The 18581-nt window shown below is 56.0% G+C and overlaps 2 protein-coding genes across 6 annotated transcripts; both read left to right on the top strand.

Moving 5' to 3' along the window:
- Positions 1–1117: 1117 nt before the first annotated feature.
- SAC3D1 (SAC3 domain containing 1) lies at positions 1118–4211 on the top strand. Of its 4 annotated transcripts, none has more exons than XM_006136602.5 (3): positions 1118–1245; positions 1784–2350; positions 3081–4211. In XM_006136602.5, the coding sequence occupies exons 2-3, from the start codon at positions 1795–1797 to the stop codon at positions 3542–3544; spliced, it is 1020 nt and encodes a 339-aa protein (XP_006136664.3). In that variant the 5' UTR covers positions 1118–1245; positions 1784–1794; the 3' UTR covers positions 3545–4211. The 4 variants fall into 4 exon arrangements, with proteins under 4 accessions (XP_006136664.3, XP_014435812.3, XP_089637276.1 ...); XM_014580326.4 differs by having other exon boundaries at positions 1175–1281; XM_089781150.1 differs by lacking the exon at positions 1118–1245 and adding an exon at positions 1366–1429.
- Positions 4212–4365: 154 nt separating this feature from the next.
- LOC102454192 (prospero homeobox protein 1-like) lies at positions 4366–18542 on the top strand. Of its 2 annotated transcripts, none has more exons than XM_089781148.1 (5): positions 4366–10711; positions 12487–13497; positions 15202–15310; positions 15703–15897; positions 16174–18542. In XM_089781148.1, exons 1-5 carry the CDS (start codon positions 10626–10628, stop codon positions 16357–16359), a joined length of 1587 nt encoding a protein of 528 aa, XP_089637274.1. In that variant the 5' UTR covers positions 4366–10625; the 3' UTR covers positions 16360–18542. The 2 variants fall into 2 exon arrangements, with proteins under 2 accessions (XP_089637274.1, XP_089637275.1); XM_089781149.1 differs by having other exon boundaries at positions 10647–10729.
- Positions 18543–18581: the final 39 nt, after the last annotated feature.

The raw sequence follows: 18581 nt of genomic DNA on the forward strand, positions 1-18581 counted from the left end.
CTAGACAGCACCCTTCTGTCAGAATAAACTAAGCAATTTGCATAGCTTACTCAGTCTAAATTGAAAGAGCTTATTTTGAAATTTGGCACTGTCTACACAGCGCCAAATTTCAAAATAAGGCACTATTCCAACAAATCCCTTAACCCTCGTGGAACGAAGGTTACAGGGACGCCGGAATAACACACCTGCTATTTCGGGAAATAGTGGGAGCTTTTAAAGATGCAGCATTGCTATTTTGGGAACTTCCGGTATCCTGGAAGAACAACACAGTCTACCCCACTAGTCCTGCAGTCCCCTCCCAAAGCCAGGAGTAGAATCCAGGAGTCAAATCATGTTATATGTATTTTGCCTTTAAGTTTTCTGCCCATCATGTGTCTGAGAGACTGCTGGGGAGGTGTGGGTCAATGGAGAAAAATCTCTGATTATTCAGTGTCCTGGGGTATGGCTGCAGCCTGGATTTAGGGCTTTCTTGAAATTGTAGGTGAAATTTGCTCAGAATGTGAAGGAGTATGGGTCTGATCCTATAATGTCTGCACACAGCCTGTGGGACTCATTGCCGCAAGGTCTCACTGAAGCCAAGTTAGATTCAGCCCAGGATTGGCTGATCTGAATGAGAACATCCAGAGCAAAGATTAAAATGTCACCTAGGCTATGGGAAGGGGCAGAAATCGTGCTTCAGGGCAGGAGCTCACTTGTGATGAATGGGTGTCAGGAGGAATCTGCCCCTGCGACTCGCTTATGCCATTGCTGAAGGCTCCTTCACCTGCCGTTCGAGCAGCTGAGACTGGCAGCTCTGGGAGCAGGGATACCGGGCTAAGCGGGGATGTGGTGCCCTCGCCCTAAAGGCTGGGGAGGGAGCCCCCTTCCCTGCTCCCAACTGCAAAGCGCTTTGCAAGCAGCAGGGGGACAAAGCGCCCAGCTGCCAGCCTGAGAGCGACGGAGGCACAAAGCGCGCAGGGCTCCCAGCGTCGCGGGGACATAGAACCCAGGAGTCCTGGCTCGCGGGGACCCCGCCAGGGACAGAACGCAGACGTTGGGACTCACGCCCCGCCCCCAACGGACTAGCCAGCAGCCCATCCCGCCCTCAGCCCTGCACGGCAGCGATTGGTTGGTCATATCACGTGCTGACGGGCGGTTTGCCTGGGCAGGCGGAAACAGCCTCTGGCGCAGTGCATTGTGGGGGAATCCGATGCAAGCCCCTTGTGGGGAGGAGCAACTGGGTTCTGGCAGTGGGCAGGGCTACTGGTGAGGGGGGGTCAAGACTCCTGGGCAGGGCTACTGGTGAGGGGGGGGTCAAGACTCCTGGGTTCTGGCTCTGGGCAGGGCTACTGGCGGGGGGGGTCAAGACTCCTGGGTTCTGGCTCTGGGCAGGGCTACTGGCGGGGGGGGGGTCAAGACTCCTGGGTTCTGGCTCTGGGCAGGGCTACTGGCGGGGGGGGGGGTCAAGACTCCTGGGTTCTGGCTCTGGGCAGGGCTGTGGGGCTGCTGGTGAGGGGGGCTGTGACTCCTGGGTTCTGTTCCTGACACTGGGTAAGGCTGTGGGAGGCAGATATAATTTGGGTGCTGCTGGGATTGGTCCAATTCTCCCCCAGGAACAGCCCTGACCTCCAAGTCTTTTCCTAGGTCCACCACCTACCAGGCTCCACAAGGAGGGGCCCATACCTCGGACCTGCCACTCCTCAGAGACCCCACAGGGGGGGCCTGATCCCTCCTCATCTTGCCTCACACACTGTGGGGCCCCAATCCCCCCTTAGATCCTCATACTCTCTCTGTCTCTGTGCAGGTGGCTGGCCAATGGGGGGTTCAGATGAGTTCCTGGTGGGCACGTGCCCAAGGATGTGCCCACAGAGTGAACTGACACAGCGTGAGCGCCAGGGCCGCCTGCACCGGCTGGAGCTGCAGGAAGGGACGCGACAGGGGGACCCTGACCGTGTGGTAAAGGAGTATTCCCGTCCAGCTGCTGGCAAGGAGCTGCCCCGGCCCCAGGAGCTGCGCCCTGCCCCAGTGCTGCTGACCACTGTGCGCTACCTACTGGGCCAGGTGACATCGCGAGCTGACCTGCCCCCAGCTGAGGTCTATGCTTTTGTCTCTGACCGGTTACGTGCTGTGCGCCAGGATGCCACGCTGCAGCGGCTACAGGGGGCTCCGTGTGTGGCCCTGCTGGAGAGATCATTGGGCTACCTGCTCCATGCTGGCTACCGGCTGTGCCAGGAACCCCCTGCCCACTTTGACCCCCACCTCCACAGCACTCAGCTCCAGGAGTGCTTCAGCTGGCTGCGGCGCTGCTATCGAGACAGCTGTCACGACAGGGAGCCAGCCTTCCAGGCCCTTTTCCTCCTCTACAACCTGGGTAAGCAGCACTAGGGGGCCCTGTGCTGCAGGGAGCAGAAGTGGGTACTGCTTCAGGGAGCAATGTGGAAGGAGTAGAGGGGGCCCATTGTGCTGCACGCAGAAGGGGGGCCCTTGCGAAACAGGGGCTGTACTCAGGCCTAGTTCATTTCTCAGTTGGGCGTGCTGTTCTTATGCATAGCTCAGTAGGGAGCACTGTGCTTCAGAGAGTAGGACATGTTGGCCAGCAGGGGGTACTGCGATGCAAGGAGTAGAGTGTTGGCGTGGGAGAGGGCAGTTAGTGCTGAGCCCAGTGCAGTGCCAGAGGATCCTGTGCTCCAGGGAGCAAGGTGGATAGATCAGTGGGGGATCCTGAGCTCCTGTCCCTCTGCAGCCCAGGAGTGGGTGCTGTGCTGCAGGGAGGAGAACAAGGTCTCCGTAGGAGGCACTGCTGCAAAGGGCAACACAGAGGGCTCGATAGAAGGAACTGTGCTGCAGTGGGTGCCACGGGCTCAGTTGTGGGTGCCGTGTCGGGAGCAGGATGGGATCTCAGTAGAGGGCATAGTGCTGCATGAGATGGCATTGAGGGCTCATTAGGGGTTGCTGGGCTGCAGAAACAGTGCAGGGGGCTCAGTATAGGGAGACGGACACAGGGAGAGGCATGTGGTCAGGGAGGGGCACTGTGCTGCAGGGAGCAGCTGTTGGGGGTTCAGCAGGGAGCTCTCCTCTGATTTGCCCTTTTTCAACCCTAGGCTTCCCAGAAGCGCTGCGCCAGATCCTGCAGCTCCCAGACCCTGTCCGGGCCTCCCCTGAACTCCGCACAGCACTGGCTGTCAACTGGGCTTACCTGGAGCGTGACTGGGCCAGGTTTTTCCGCCTGGTGCGGGCTCTGCCTTACCTGCCAAGCTGTGCCCTCCATCGGCACTTGGGCCCTGCCCGGCGCTTGGCACTGCTCACCTTTAGCCATGGCTTCAGTGCCAAGAACTGCCGCTGCCCCTTGGCCTGGCTTGCCCAGCTGCTGGCACTGGACAGCCCTGAGGAGATGGAGGAGCTGTGCTATGATCATGGGATCACAATGCTGGATGGAGCCGTGGTCTTCCAGAAAGCAGATTTCAGGGACCCCAGTGTACTAGTCCACAGCCACTCACAGCTGCTAGTGGACAGTAAACGAGGGGAGGTCCCCCTGCTAGAGATCATTGAAGATGCCTGTAGCTAATGATCTGGAGAGACTTGGGGTGGGCGTTGGAAGCCAGGACTCCTGAGTTCCTTGCTTTGGGAGGGGTGTGGGGTCTGGGTTGGACTGGATTGGGATTCAGGACTTGTGGGTTTTATTGCTGTCTCTGGGAAAGGCTGAGAAGGAGGGCTAGGCTCCTGGCTTCTGTTTCTTGCAGGGAAAGAGGAGTCAAGTAGAGTAAGAGATGCAGGCAGGACGCCTGCATTCTCTTTTCTTAGTGACTGTCAGTGAGTGTCTGTGTGTCCCCTCTGCCAAGCCACTCCCTTTGCCTCATTTTCTCCCTGCATAAAAGGGGGCTAAAGGAAGTCACTTACTTGTGTCTAGTGCAACTGGATGGTTCTGGATGATCTCTCTCTGTTGATGGGCTCAGCTTCCTACATTGGACTTCCTTGTGCTGAATCATTTGCCTTAGTCCCCTCTCCATGGTTTGTGATTCAGGAAACTGTATCAGATCTTGGTGTTTATGGGAGTTAATTTGGCTCTGGTGTTTTGGTGTGAGGATTTGAAGTCCCTTATCCACATGGTGGAGAACTGTAAAGAATGGCAGCCAGTGTGCCCTGCTCTAGCTGGGATGCAGGGCACAGCCCAGAGCCCCCTAGAATTATGGACTGGAGTAGAAGTAAGCTTTTCAATAAATGTTGGCTTGTAAGAGGTTGTGGGCCTTTGTGAAGTGGCAGATTAGCCAGTGGGGTCACCAGGCTCATGCTCAGGGTCCCTGGCCAATTGAGGAGCCCTGCCCCCAACAGACAAGCACTGGGAGAGGGGAAATCTTTGTGCCCCAACCCTGTTCCCTGGCAGCAACACTTGGCAGGCAGGAGAAGCCCTTGTGCCCTGACCCTGTTCCATGCTCCAGTGTTCAGACCCCATCTGTGGGCCCCGGCACCGGAGAAGCTCTGACTTCCACTCCTGGCCGTGGCCCCAGGGTCCTGAGGGGAGGGAGGAGGGACACAACACTTCCTTGGTCTTGGGGCTACAGTGCAGAGGGGCAGAAAGGAGCAATGGGGCCTGCAGTTATGAGGGAGGAATGAGGTGGGTTCAAGGGTACAACAGGGGCAGAAGGTGTGAGGTTGTGGGCGGGGCTGCAGGTGGAAGGTGTGGGGAGCAGGCCCCCTGCTTGCTCTGGTCCAGTGCCCCCAGGAAACCTTGATGCACCTGTGTGGTGTGGGTCTGCCATGCTGGAGTGTTGTGTTAATGTCTAGGGGAAGTGAGTGTGTGGTACTGTGAGATGGAATGTGGGGGGAAGTGAGTAAATCACTGAGGATTCATGGTGGGTTGTGTTTGTCTAGAGGGGTTGTGTGTGTTCATTGTATGTGGGAAGTCGTGTCAATGGGGGATGAGTTATGTGAGGTTTCACAGGTGAGGGCAGGGACAATGCTTGGTATGGGCCTGGTGCTAGTGCTCCACCAATATGAGACCCCAGGGGCCCAGCTCCACAAAAGTTTGGGTCTGGGTCTCTTCTGTGGTCCTGCTTGTCACATCCACACAACTTACCTGCTGCTCCCCCTGATCTCGCCTGTTGCCCCCAGACAATTTAGCAGCGCAGTAGAGCTAATGCGGCTTCCTGCTTACTCTGCACTGCTTCCCAATCTGACAATGGTTGCTAGCACAGCCCCTGGGTGGAACTGGATGTGTCTCTGCATATTGCCCCTGCCCCAAGTGCCTCTGTGGCTAATGGGAGCTGTGGAGACAGTGCCTGTGGGCAGCGGCTTGTGGAGATCCCTTGGCCCCCTCATCTAGGAGCTATTGCCAGAAGGGGTGAGGGTCCAAGGAGCTGCCTCAGGTAAACACAGCAATCCTCACCCGTTCTGGTATCTCAAGCCTGTATCCCAGTCCCCTGCCCCAGCCCAGAGCCTGCACTCCCTTCCATACCCAAACTCCTTTCCAGAGCCTGCACCCCAATTCCCTGCCACAGCCCAGAGTCCGCACCCAGCACCTAAACTCCATCCCAGAGCCTGCACCCCTTCACAAACCTGAACTCCCTTCCAGAGCCTAACTCCTCACCAGCAGACCCTGTAAGCTGTGTGGTTGGGTGACTACCTAGGAGAGGTTCAAATTGCCACCCAACTGATTATTAGAGCGTCCACATCTATATTTGTGTCTCTATTGGTGGTGCACATGCCTCAGTGCACATAACACTTATTCTGCACACAAGTGTAAAAAATTATAGGGAACTTTGCCTTCACTCCTCCTGCACTCTAGCACCCTTCCATAGCCTACTCCCCATGCACCCCAATCTCCTGCCTGCACCTAGCAGCCAAACTCCCTCACAGTGCCTTAGGCAGGTAGAGACAGCAGAACTTGGACCTGTTCTGGGCACCACCAAAAATTCTACAAATATTGCCACCATTGGTGAGGGCTTTGTGAGGCTCTGTGTGTGTGAGAGAGAAAATTGGGAGTTTGGAATGGGGTTTGTTCGTGGTGTCTGAGGGTTGGGACATGCACACATCCCTTGCACATTGCCAGAAGATAAGGTAGAAATAAATGGTAAATTTTCAGAATGGAGAGAGGTAACTAGTGATGTCCCCCCAGGGTCCATGATGGGACCAATCTTATTCAACCTATTTATAAATGATCCAAAGAAAGGGGTAAACAGTGAGGTGGCAAAATTTGCAGATGATACTAAACTGCTAAAGATAGTTAAGACCAAAGCAGACTGTGAAGAGCTTCAAAAAGATCTCACCAAACTAAGTGATTGGGCAACAGATGTGATTGCCTCATCTCAAAAAAGATATATTGCCATTGGAAAAGGTTCAGAAAAGGGCAAAAAAAATGATTAGGGGTTTGGAACAGGTCCCATATGAAGAGAGATTAAAAAGACCGGGACTTTTAATCTTAGAAAAGAGGAGACTAGAGGAGGATATGATAAAGGTCTATAAAATCATGACTGGTGTGGAAAAAGTGAATAAGGAAAAGTTATTTACTTGTTCCCATAACTTAAGAACTAGCAGTCACCAAATGAAATTAATAGGCAGCAAGTTTAAAACAAACAAAAGGAAGTTTTTCTTCACACAGGGCACGGTCAGCCTGTGGAACTCCTTGCCAAAGGAGGTTGTGAAGACCAAGACATTAACAGGGTTCATGAATGAATTAAACTCATGGAGGTTGGGTCCTTCAATGGCTGTTAGCCAGGGTGGGTAGGAATGGTGTCCCTTGCCTCTGTCAGAAGCTATGAATGGGTGACAGGAGAGGGATTATTTGATGAATCCCAGTTCTGTTCACTCCCTCTGGGGTATCTGGCATTGGCCACTGTCAGAAGACAGGACACTGAGCTAGATGGACCTTTGTTCTGCCCTGGGCTTCATTTGCAAGTTCAAATGCCTACATTAGCTACCCTAGTTCGAACTAGGGGGCTAGTGTAGACATACCCTTAGGGATTAGAATGAGGGGAAGGGAGGGGAGGGCAAGGCTGGGAGCCAGCACTCCTAGGTTTTATTCCCAGCTCTGGGGATAGGAATCTAAAATCTGGGAGGATTGAAAGCAGTGATGGCAACCCAGGTTAGTGAGTGGGCTGCATGAGTGGCCCTCCTTCATCTCAGTGGGGTCACAAGATTGTCGTAACCAAGACAGGCTCCCAGGATAGTTTTGCTAACCTCTTGCATACCTAGAATTTGCAGGATGTGCTGGTTGAACTGTGGCAGCACTTTGATTGCCTGCAGAGGGAGCGCAGGGCTTTCACAGTCAGTGTGTACAATCAGCAGGCACCTCACTTACCGTGCCCTTGCTTTATGTGCGTGCCACTTTAGTAATACTGGTAGGGGGGAAAAACTATGAGGACAGAAACCAGCAGAATCTGGCAGCCCTGTGCATGAGCAATGGTAAATAAAATGTCTTGTGGGCCCCACATAGAACCCCGATGGGCCACAGGTCGCCCACCACTGTTTTAAAGAGAACTGGTTTTCTGAGACTGAAGCCTGGAGGTCTGCTTGTGTGGAATTGTGGGGGGCAATGCACCCTGCCAGGCTGCCCACCAGAAGCATGATTAGAAACCAGGAAAAAGACCCCCATGCCTAGGTTGTTGGTTGGGCTAGAAGCTTTTCCTTGGTGCTTTGTTCCTGTGGTTCAGTAATCCCTGGGTTTGATAAGGGAACTTAGGGGTGGCTGTACTCACAGTCACAGGCACCCATAGGGAAGATCTGCTTGTGCCTGAACCCGGCAGGTGGGGCATGGGCCCAGTTTGTACCCCAACACCCAGGCCAAGAGCAGGAGAATCTTCCCTGGAAAGGCAAAGTTCGGAGACCTGAGGAGGATGTGCACTGAGACACACAAAAGGGGTGCCACCGACCGTGTAACTAGGACAGCCTTTGTCCCAGTCTCCATTCTCTGATTCAGCCTGTCTGCCCTAGTGCCAGGTATGAGCTAGTGTCCCATATAGAGGAAAGATCCTATAGCCCATTCCCTACTCTGCTGAGCCAGGCAGTCCCCCTGACCCGGATGAAAGCCAGCACCTTCTAGAGGCAAAATGTGCTGCATCCCATTCCCAGGCCTCCGGTGCCAGCCAATACCCCACTTGAACCAGACCGGAACTAGCACCATCTAGATAGGGGGAAAAAACACCATGTTCCATTCCCAGGCACCTTCGTGTATCCCCAGAATGGGTGGGGGATGTCTATAACTCAGAATTCGACAGCCTGAGAATATGGATTGTATTTATTTCCCTCCAAGGTGCCTCTCCCTCCCTCCCCTTTATGGTGTCCAATTAAATCTTAAAACAGCCCAGGCAAACACGCAGAAGCCTCTCAAGAGGAACTGGAGGCCCACGTTCTCACGGGGCCCAGCTAGGACTGATAAGCTGGGACCTTCCAGCCCCTGGGAAATTCCTGCCTGTGATGTGTGTGACAGGATAAGTGACAGATCCTCAGGTAATGGATGAGGGGCCTGTCTCTCCTGGGAGATTTATGCATCCGCTTATCTGGAATTTTTATTGGGCTGGGGAATTTTGTCATCAGAGCAGGTAACTTTGTTCTGCAATGACCCAGATGGGCCATGTCTGCCCTGTAAGGGGGTGTTCCAGGGATTAGCTGCTGGCCTGAAACTCAGGGCAGCTGAATTTCAACTCCTGGTTCTGGCAAATTCCCTGGGTGATTGTCCCCTCTGTGACTCAGGTTGCCTGTCTGACAAATGGGAAGAATAATCCTGCCTTTGCCATGACTGCAAACTCTTCAGGGCAGGGTCTGTGTCTGTGCAGTGCCTGGCCCAACGGGGACCCCAGTCCCATCTGGAGACTATGCGGTGGTCAGATCGAGGGGTCTCGTCATGGGTCTGTGTGGCACCCAGCATAAGGGCTCTGATCTCGATTGTGAGTCTATACAATGCCTAGCACAATGGGTACCAGGTGTCCACAGGTGAAAGCAGGTGGCACATCTCTAGTCCCATGGGCCACCTATGACACTGATCACAGAACAGGAGGAGCTGCATGCCAGGGCACAAAGGAGTTGCCAGTCTGCACACCTTCCAGAATTGCCCCGGGGAGCAGATACAGGATGTATGAGTGGGGGGGGGGAATAGATCCTTGAAGACCTTGTGGGCAGGAGAGTTGAAGTTCAGTGATTAGAATGAGGCTACTGGGAGTCAGGACTCCTGGGTTCTGTTTCCAGATCCACGGAAGGAGAGGGAGTGGGAAGAGTCAAGACTGCCCCCCTCCCTCTCTCCATGCCTCTAGGGGAACAACTTCCTGCACTTCAGTGTGCATTTCTGTGCAAAGACCCTGTGGTCCCTGGAACTCTGCTGTGTCAAAGGGGCATGAAAACAGGCCCGGATAATGCCAGCAAGCAGAAAACAAGAGGCGCAGAGTGGCCGGGGTGGGGGCTGGAGATTAAGGGCTGAATGGAAGCAGTGAATGGGCCAGGCAGCACAGGGGGGGCACAAATCCTTTGGATGCATCGAGACGTGAATATAGGAGCAGACACAGCACTTGTGCGTAAGCCCTAGTCTGCCACCCACCGTATGGGGGTGGGTGGTTATTGTGGCGGCCAAAGGCCCGGACTAATCCCACCCGCATTCCTGATGGGTTGGCTAAAGGCTTCCCAGGCTTAGCTCATTACACCAGTCCTGGGGTGACGGGGCAAGAGACCCTTAAGACCCAGTGGGCGGGGGAGTAGGGTATAGCGCTGAGGATGCGGGATACAGGAGTCAGGGTGGGACTCCTGGGTTCTGTCCCCAGCACAGGGATGGGAGTGACGTCTTGTAGTTGGAACAGCAGGGCTGGGAGCCAAGAAGCCTTGCAACAGCTGGATAATGGGCCCTGTGTGAATTGCTCTGTGCCCTGGGTGCAGGAGGTGGGTGTCTAAATGTGAGTGGGTACATGGTTTGGAGGGGATTGTCTGTTTGAACAGCTGCCCCATAAATGTCACAGTTTTGGGCTGCAATTCCCCTTGCCCCTTCCCTCCTTCTGGGATTCCACAGATCCCAACCATCTAGGACCCCCCTAGACCTGTTGATTCCCTGACCCCCCCCACTGCAGTCTCATTGATCACCTTGCCCTCCCCCCACAATGGTCTCTTGGATTCTGGCAGGTCCCTTCCTACTCCAAGACTGCCCGGCTGCCAGCTGCCTCGGGGGAAGTATCGTTGGCTTTATGGTGTGATTTACAGCACCTCAGAGTGGCAGCTGGGAGGTGAGGGCTAGAGCCACCTGACTTAGCCAGGGGTGGAGATGGAGCAGCTGGGAGTCAGGTTTCTTGGGTTCTTCTATCCCAGCTCTGGAAGGGCAGTGGGTTCTGGTGAGAACCTGGAGTTAGGAGTCTGGGTTCCCTCCCCTTCTTTGGGAGAGGAGAGGGGTGTCACAGATTAGAGGGGGGATGGAGAGTCAGGATACCTGGGTTATATCCCCAGCTCTGGCAGGGGAGTGGGTTCCCAGGCTCATTTATTTCCTAGCACTTCCTTTTCCCTTTCTGGTCTCTGCCTTTTGGCATCTGGGTCCAGTTTGTCCACCCCCTCCCACTCTGGCCCAAGATTGACAAGGGGATAACCCTCTGCCCAATCATGGTTCAGCTCCTCCCCTGCTACTGGCATTTCCTCTCTCCCCACGTGGGGCTGTGTCCCCGTGGTGTGATGTCACCAGAGGAATGACCCAGGTCCTTCCCGGCTCTGTCAATCAGTGTGGCAGAGACGGGCAGGCACCAGGGATCGGGGCACAGGAGCTCTCCCCGGGGTAGGTACCTGCAGAGCGGTGAGTCAGAATACCATCTGCTTCTGGCACCTGCCTTCAGGCGGCAGCATGGACAAAAGGGGCAGAGTCAATTGGGGACTTGCAGTCACCCCAGGGATGCTGGGGAGAGAGAACAGAGGGCAAGGAGATTTAGGAGCAGGGTGGGGGAACTTGAGGGGTGGCAGGGTCTGGGTGAGGAGACACTGGAGTTGGAATGTAAGGGGTAGCATGCAGAGAACAAGGAAAGGCTGGGAGTTGATTGCAGAATCTGGATCAGGTGATGTTCAGGGCCAGGGAAGGTCTGGGAGTGGGGTGCCGGGGGTGTAGCAGGATATCAGAGAAGCTGGGGAAGTGGGGTGATTAGGGGAGCCAAAGGGGATGTAGGTCTGGGTGGGTGTGGGTAGAGGGCTGGGGGGGGGAGGGATGTGAAGTGGCTTGGCAGCAGGGAGCTAGGAGAGAGCTGGGGTGGGAAATGTAGGGGAGCAGCGAAGGTCTGGGTGGAGGATGTAGGAGAGCTGAAAGGAAGCAGGCTGTAGGTGGAGGAGATGCAGGGGGCTGGCTGAGGGGAGATGGATGGAGGAGAGACAGGGTCTGGTTTGGGCTATATAGGGGGCAGGGAGGAGGGCAGAGGGCTTGTCTGTTTACTATGAAGTTTAGCCAGAATGAGAGCCACAGAGCCCAGAATCCTGCTGCTACCCCCTCCAGCCAGTGTCCTGGGGCTTGTCAGACGCCTCTTGCCCCCGCCTACTGCTTTCTATCCAGGACACAGACTGCTCTGTCGTTGTTCTGGGTGGGGGGTTGCATTCTTGTGTCGGGATAACAAAGTGGGAAGCAGCATTCTGGCCACATAGGAGTCTGGGAGGGGGTGCGAGGGAAGGGCTGCCTAGCTGTAGCCTGCGGGACCATTGGGGAACAGGGATCTCTGCTGGAGGGATCAAGATGGGGCAGTCACAGCCTAGACATGGCGGGGGGGAGGGTCTTTGACCTCAGGGTTGGAGCCATGAAAGAGGGCTTGTCGTAGTCTGGACATGAGGAGAATCTCAGCAGGGGGAGGGGTTGCCGCAGCCGAGGGCAGCGAGGGAGTCTCAGCAGAGGTGGGGCTAGATAGGGCTGTTGTAGACTAGGCCTGGGGAACAGGGCTCTCTCAGCAGAGGGAGAATGGGGAGGTCGGCCTTTGCCCAGGCCTGGGGGGATGTGGGAGCAAGGATCTCAAGGGGAGTAGTGGAGGGTTGGAGGCACTGTGCGTTGTGGTGCTGAGCAGGGGGCCACCGGTTTGCATCAGCCCCACACATCTCACCCAGCTGCCTTCTCAGGGAGCAGCCAGGCCTGTTTGCATTGGCCAGGGACCCTGGGAGGAGGGAGAGTTTGCTGCAGGGGGGAACCTTTGTCCCAGTGGCACATCTGCCTACAGCCCTTAAATGGCCTGCACCCTCCCCCAACCTGCCAGCCCAAGGTCCACCAGCTGTATTAACCCCTTCACTGCCCCAGCCCACTGTTTAAGGTGGGGTTCAGAAAGACCCCCCCCCCATTCAGAGTGGGTTCCAGTGAGAAAGGTCAAAGGAGGAGCCTGTTGGGAGTCAGTAGGGAGCACCCTTATTGTCCCAATGCCCTAGTGTAGCACTAGGGGGCGCTGTGCTGCAGGGAACAGAGCAGGTTCTCAGTAGGGGGCTCTCTCCTTATGTTCAGTGTTGCCCCTAATGCCCGGAGCACAGTGCGACGTGAGGGGCAAGGGGCCCGGCAAGCTCCCCAGCTCCCATGCGTCCAATCTCTTTTTGCAGACTCCTGATAGCCATGTCCTTCTCCAGCACCAATCTCAAGCTGGAGCGGCTAGAGGAGCAGCAGCTGGAGGGCCCCAGCTACCAGCTTAGCCTCCAGAACCCAGCCAGGGGCTGCGCTGACTTGCCGGCCCCTCACCCTGACGGTGATCTCCTTTCACAATGGCTGCGCAGGAGCGTGAAGGCTAAGCTGGCAGAGGCCTGTGACTCTGGCGAGTCCTCCCAGGGAGATGGGGAGGTCCCAGCAAAGAGGGGTCTAGATCCAGAAGGTGCCAAAGAGTTTGCTTGGGCCAAGCGAGCCCGGGTAGAGAACATTGTGTGCAGCATCAGCGGCTCATACCATGATGGGGGCCTGGAGGAAGCGAGTGCCGGGTACCGCCGCACCCACCGGGCCCAGGAGCGGAGCCAGCTCAAGCAACAGTTGGAGAGGATGCGTGAGCAAGTGTTCCAGCTGCAGGAGAAACTGTGCCAAATCTACAGCGGGATGGCCCAGGAGGAAGGCAGCAATGTGGGGGCAGCCTGGTCCCAGGAGCCAGGCAGAGCTAGAGCCAACATCCAGCACTCTGGGGAAGGGAGTAGGCACCCTGGCACCCTGGCCGAGGCCCTGAAGGAGGAGCTTGGGGCAGCCGTGACCCAAGTGGTGGACACAGTCGTGCAGGTGTTTGCCCGCCAGCAACCTCCACCGGAGGAGCCTCCCCGCAGTTACCCCAGTGACCAGACAGAGGCACTGCCTCTAGTGGTGAGGAAGAGCCTGCCCCGTGGCCCCCCTGAGCTGGTGGCTGGCACCTTCCCCCAGCCCGTGGCTGTACCCCCATATCCAGTTGCCTTCAAGGACAGAGCGGCGGGTGAGGCCTACTGGGAGGGTGTGAGCTTGCGCACCAAGCTGTCCTCACGCCACCTGCTGCAGCCACACTGTGCCCTCTTCCAGCTGGCTGGGCCCACTGACCGCCAGCTCCCCAAGAGCCAGGCCACAGAGATGCACCATGGTCTGGAGCCAGCCCTCTACAGGCCCTCAATATCCTTTTGTAGCAGCCAGGACAGGGGAGAACAGGGAAAGTTCTGGTCCCTACGCCCCACTTCTCCCACACACTCTGCCCCCAACTAACCCCCACACATTCACCCCACACACAAATCCTGTCCCCCACAGATCTACTCATGTACCCTGCCCCAACTAACCTCCGCACATTCCCCCCATGCACACCCTGCCCCAACTAACCCTCACACACAGATCCTGTCCCCCATAGATCCACACTCGTACCCTGGCCATCTCACCCCCACACATTCCCCATACATCCCCCTGACCTGCACACCCACCTAGCCCACAATTAACCCATACACATTCATCCCTATACACACCCAGCCCTCCACTGACCAACACACACTGCCCCCATGCCCTGCCCTCATCTAACCCACACATTCACCCTCACACACCATCTGTCTCCATTGATCCCCCACACCCTACCCTGGCACTCTTCCCTGAACTAACTCACATTCACTCACATACACACACATTCTGACCCTCACCCATGCGTGTACACACACACACACACACACTTGCACACACACACACACACCAAACTAACCCTCACACTTGCACTGCCTCCACACACTACCTGGAACTAACCACCCCCATTCACTTTCCATGCGCACACTGACCCACACATGCTGACTCCCACACTTTGTCCCTAATGAACCCCCACACATTCACTCACATACACCCTCCCCCAGCCCATCCACTCACGCACACTGCCTCTGCGCTCTGCCCCAGATTAGCCCCCACACATTCACTGCTGCCTGCGTGGTGTTTCCTATGGATCCCCACACAGACACCTGTCTGCTGAACTCCCTCACGCCAGCCCCCATCTCGCATACATATATTGACCCAGCCATCCACGCACAGCCCCATTCTCCCCCCCTGCACCCTTGTAGCATACACACCCATTCCCAGACTCCTGGCCTCCCACCTCATGCACCCCATACACTCACTGAGCCTGCTATCAGCTCAGCCACCCTCCCCTCTGGCCCTGCCCTGCCCATACCACACCTGGCTACCACCTGTGAGGTGCTGGCAGGGCAGGTGTGATCATTACCTGCTCCCACACTCCCACCCACTGCTAGTCCCCTGTGGCCTGGCATAAGTTTAATGGTTAACCAGGCTGAGCTGGACCCTAAGCCGATTGCACCAGCTCGGAAAGAGCTTCCTCCTGAAACCCACAAAGGACCTTCTGGGAATAATCCTTGGGATTAGTGGGGGTGGGATGCAAAGACACCCCTGCTGCCCCTTCCCCCTTCCCCCACTGCTTCCCTCCCTACACACCGTCCCCTCCCCGGACTGCAGCCCATCCTACATACTCCCTTCCCTTCCCCTCTGTGCTCTGCCCTACACATCGGTGCTCCATTGACTGTGCCCCCTCTGTTGACTGCGTCCCCCATGCTGCCCTCTCCCCTACACTGCTCCTCCCCTGAAAGCCCCCCCACTGCTTCCCAAACTCTGACACACGCACGTGAGCCGAGCTGGGGCACAGAGAAGAGACCGAAAGGTGAGGCTTGTGTGGGGAGGAGGTGCTGGGAGTCAGGACTCTTGGTTCTATTCTCTGCTCTCGGGCCAGGCTCAGAGCTTTCTTGGTGGGGGGGAGTGGGAGGGTGCTGCTCTCTGGAGGGCTTTGCACCGAGGTGTCCCCATTATAACCCTTCCCTGGTTGCTCCTTAACGCCGTCAATCCCAGGAGGGCCTCACCCCTGGGCACCTGAAGAAGGCCAAACTGATGTTCTTCTACACTCGCTACCCCAGCTCTGGGACGCTCAAAACCTACTTCTCTGATGTCAAGGTGGGTCCTGCAGAACCTCCCCAACTCTGGGATAGTTTAGCCATGGCCCCTCCTCCTGGATCCAGACCCCTTTCTGTATGGCATGTGTGGGTGCTCTGGCAGCATCCCCCTGCCCCATAGCCAGAAATGCTCTTAGGTGAACAGGAGCTGGGGCGTGGGGTCCCCTGGCAGCCTCTCCTTGCCAGGGAATGGGCAGAACATGGATCAGCCTCCTCTTTTCCCAGAGAGGTGAAGATAGCACAGGGGGGATTGGGCCTCCCTTTTCCCTGGGAGTTGGGGCAGGGACAGTGGGTCACTCCCCTGTTTTCAGTGAACTGGGGGACGGGGAGGGGATCATTGCTATGGGCAGGGCTGTGTTGATAGCGATGTCTCTCTTTGTCCTGCCGCCCCAGTTCAATCGCTGCATCACATCCCAGCTCATCAAGTGGTTCAGCAACTTCCGGGAGTTTTTCTACATCCAGATGGAGAAGTTCTCGCGCCAGGCACTGAGCGATGGGGTGCCCAGCGCCGAGGCACTGACTGTCACCCGGGACTCGGAGCTGGCACGTGTCCTCAACCAGCACTACAACAAAGCCAATGACTACGAGGTGCGCAGGGGCTCTGGCAGCAGGGAGGCAGGCAACATGGCGCACACAGATCGGTTGGGATCTGGGAGGGGAGAGTGGGTGCAAGGGGAAGTGAGGATTGGGGAGGGATCCCGGCTGAGGTGAGGAGTGCAGGCCTGGGGTGAACTTGGGAGCAACCAACAAAAGAAAACTGACCTAAGGAGAGAAATAAAACAGCCCTGCTAAGACCTTTCCTGGGCCAGGCTTCACCAGTCCTCATGGGTGATGGTGGTATCTTGTATTTTTCCCCCCACCCAGATCCCCAGCAAGTTCCTGGAGGTCTCCCAGATCACCCTGAGGGAGTTCTTTAGTGCCATCTCCCAGGGCTGTGATGCTGACCCCTCCTGGAAGAAATCCATCTACAAGGTCATCTGCAAACTGGAGTGTGACATTCCTGATGCCTTCAGATCCCCCCATGGCCTGCCGGACACTGTGCACGAGTGACCAAGGGAGGGCTGATGCAGAGGCGGGGTCCTTGGGGTGGGAACTCTGGTAATTTATTGCTGATGTGATCCACAAGGTTGCTAAGTTGCTGGCTAGGGTAGGGATGACCTTGACACCTCCCACATTTCAAAATGATCCTCCCCCCACATAGCAGAGGAAGTTGCATTGGTAGAGTACAGTTGCATTGGGGTGTACAAGCCAGGGAGGGACGCCAGCAGTGGGGGAGATGGGCAGCATCGGATTTGCTTGATGGAGGAGGCAGGCAGCAGGGGGAGCACAGATGGGGAGTGGGGAGCTCATGCTGCACTTAGGGACAACAGAGAGCTTCCAGCAGTGGGGGAGCTGGGCAGCATGGGAAGTGCCAGATGTGGGAGGCAGGTGGTGTGGGGAACACAGAGGGGGTGGGGAGGGGTTGCAGCGGTTGGGAAGGGAAGGTGGTGTGTGGAGTGCAAGCTGCTGGTGGAGCCAGCAGGGAGCTCCCAGCAGTGGGGGGACAGGTAGAGTGGGGTGTGCAGCCTGGGGGTGGAGCCAGAGCAGGGATCCCAAAAGTGGGGGTTGGGGTAGGCAGCACAAGGAGAACAGACATGGGGCAGGTGAAAGTTTTTTCTTGGGGTGGGATCTGCAGCTAGGAAGAGTTCCCACGTGGGGCCCATCCACATGGTGAGCAGTGGGCGGCTTGTGTCAGAGGTGGAAAGTAAATAAGTAGAAATACTTCACTACGCTACTCAAGTACATTTTTTCGGTATTTGTACTTTACTCAAGTAATGTATTTTTGTGATACTGCGACTATTACTCAAGTAGGTTTTTTTGGAAGACACTGTACTTTCTACTCCAGTCCCGTTTCCGGAAGCGCTTAGTTACTCACTCCTTTCAGCACCCCATTGACAGCTGCGCAAGCCGGCATTCTGATTTGCTAAAGCACAGCCGCATGCGCAAAGCAACCCATGTTATGCAGTGACAATTTAAAACACAAATTAATCAACAGGCACCATGACCCTGCCAATGAAGAAGCCTTTTAATAGCCACATCAACACCTTTTCATTCAAAACCTGTATCTGTGTAGGGGTGGGGAGCCCCGAGCCTCACGGGCCAGATCCAGCATGATGGAGAGAAGAAGCACAGCACCGTGCTCTGCTGCTCCCCTTCCTCCGGCTGAGGGAATGTGGTGCTGGAAACTGCTCATGGAAGGGTTTCCTTGCTGCTCCCATTGGCCAGATTTGGGCCAAGGGGAGCAGCGGGGAGCAGCAGGGAGTGTGGAGCTAGGTAAGCACCCCCTACTCCCCTCATGGCCAGCCCCTGCACCCCATCCATCCCCCATACCTCCCTCCCACCCAGCTCTCCCAGCCCCAGTCCACTCCTGCACCCTCCCATCCTTCCAGACACCCCACCCTCAGCCCACTCCTGCACTTCCTTCCAGCCAGTCCTCCACTCCCAGCCCACTCCAGCATCCTACCTCTCACCCAGACCCCCACCCTCATCCCCACCTCTACCCCACTCCTACTCACTGAACCCCCCATTTTGACCTCACCTCAGAGCCTGGGGGGAGGGGGCTCACAAAAACTACTAACCCTGGGATCCCAAAAGAGTTAATCTGGCCATTGGGAAGCCCTGAAGCTAGGTCCTCCCTGCCTCCTCTACCCTCCTTCCCCCACTGTGGGGCTGGAGTGCCAGGGGAGTGGGTGTCTCAGTTGGAGGCCACATCAGTGAGGGGTTTGGGTTTTTTTGGGGGGTGTTGCCCCTCACTGGTGTGGCTCATGATTGATTTTTCTGCAAATCAGTGGCCCCCAACCCAAATAATGGTGCCCTAAGATAATTCAGGTAGTTAATTATAGATTTCCACAGGACAGCTACTTCTTACTTCTGGATACTTGAGTACAATTAGGATGTGATACTTTTGTACTTTTACTCAAGTAGTTTTCTAGAAGGATACTTCGTCTTTTACTTAATTACATTTTTTCAAAGTAGCAGTACTTTTACTTTTTCAAGTACCTTTTTTGGGTACTTTTTCCACCACTGGTTTGTGTTACTGGCCCATGTCCATGGGTCTGAGGCCTATGGGAGGAGGGAATGGGACAGGGGTGGTTGGGGTTGGGGAGAGGGGCTTGTGCTTCCCAATGGATGTATTGCTGAGACTTCCTGCTCCCCCTGGATCCTGCCAATAAAGACGCATCAAAAAGCTGCTGTGTCTGTCTCCTGGGGCAGGGCTGGGATGCTGAGGTTAC

Source organism: Pelodiscus sinensis, chromosome 11 (genome assembly GCF_052426305.1).
Source record: "Pelodiscus sinensis isolate ZL-2025 chromosome 11, ASM5242630v1, whole genome shotgun sequence".
In the NCBI taxonomy this organism is placed as follows: domain Eukaryota; kingdom Metazoa; phylum Chordata; order Testudines; family Trionychidae; genus Pelodiscus; species Pelodiscus sinensis.

Coding starts and splice junctions, on each gene's coding strand:
- LOC102454192 (XM_089781148.1), top strand. CDS start 10,626: ATGACCCAGGTCCTTCCCGGCTCTGTCAATCAGTGTGGCAGAGACGGG. Junction 10,712..12,486: donor GCACAGGAGCTCTCCCCGGG/GTAGGTACCTGC, acceptor CTCTTTTTGCAG/ACTCCTGATAGCCATGTCCT. Junction 15,311..15,702: donor CCTACTTCTCTGATGTCAAG/GTGGGTCCTGCA, acceptor CTGCCGCCCCAG/TTCAATCGCTGCATCACATC.
- SAC3D1 (XM_006136602.5), top strand. CDS start 1,795: ATGGGGGGTTCAGATGAGTTCCTGGTGGGCACGTGCCCAAGGATGTGC. Junction 2,351..3,080: donor TTTCCTCCTCTACAACCTGG/GTAAGCAGCACT, acceptor TTTCAACCCTAG/GCTTCCCAGAAGCGCTGCGC.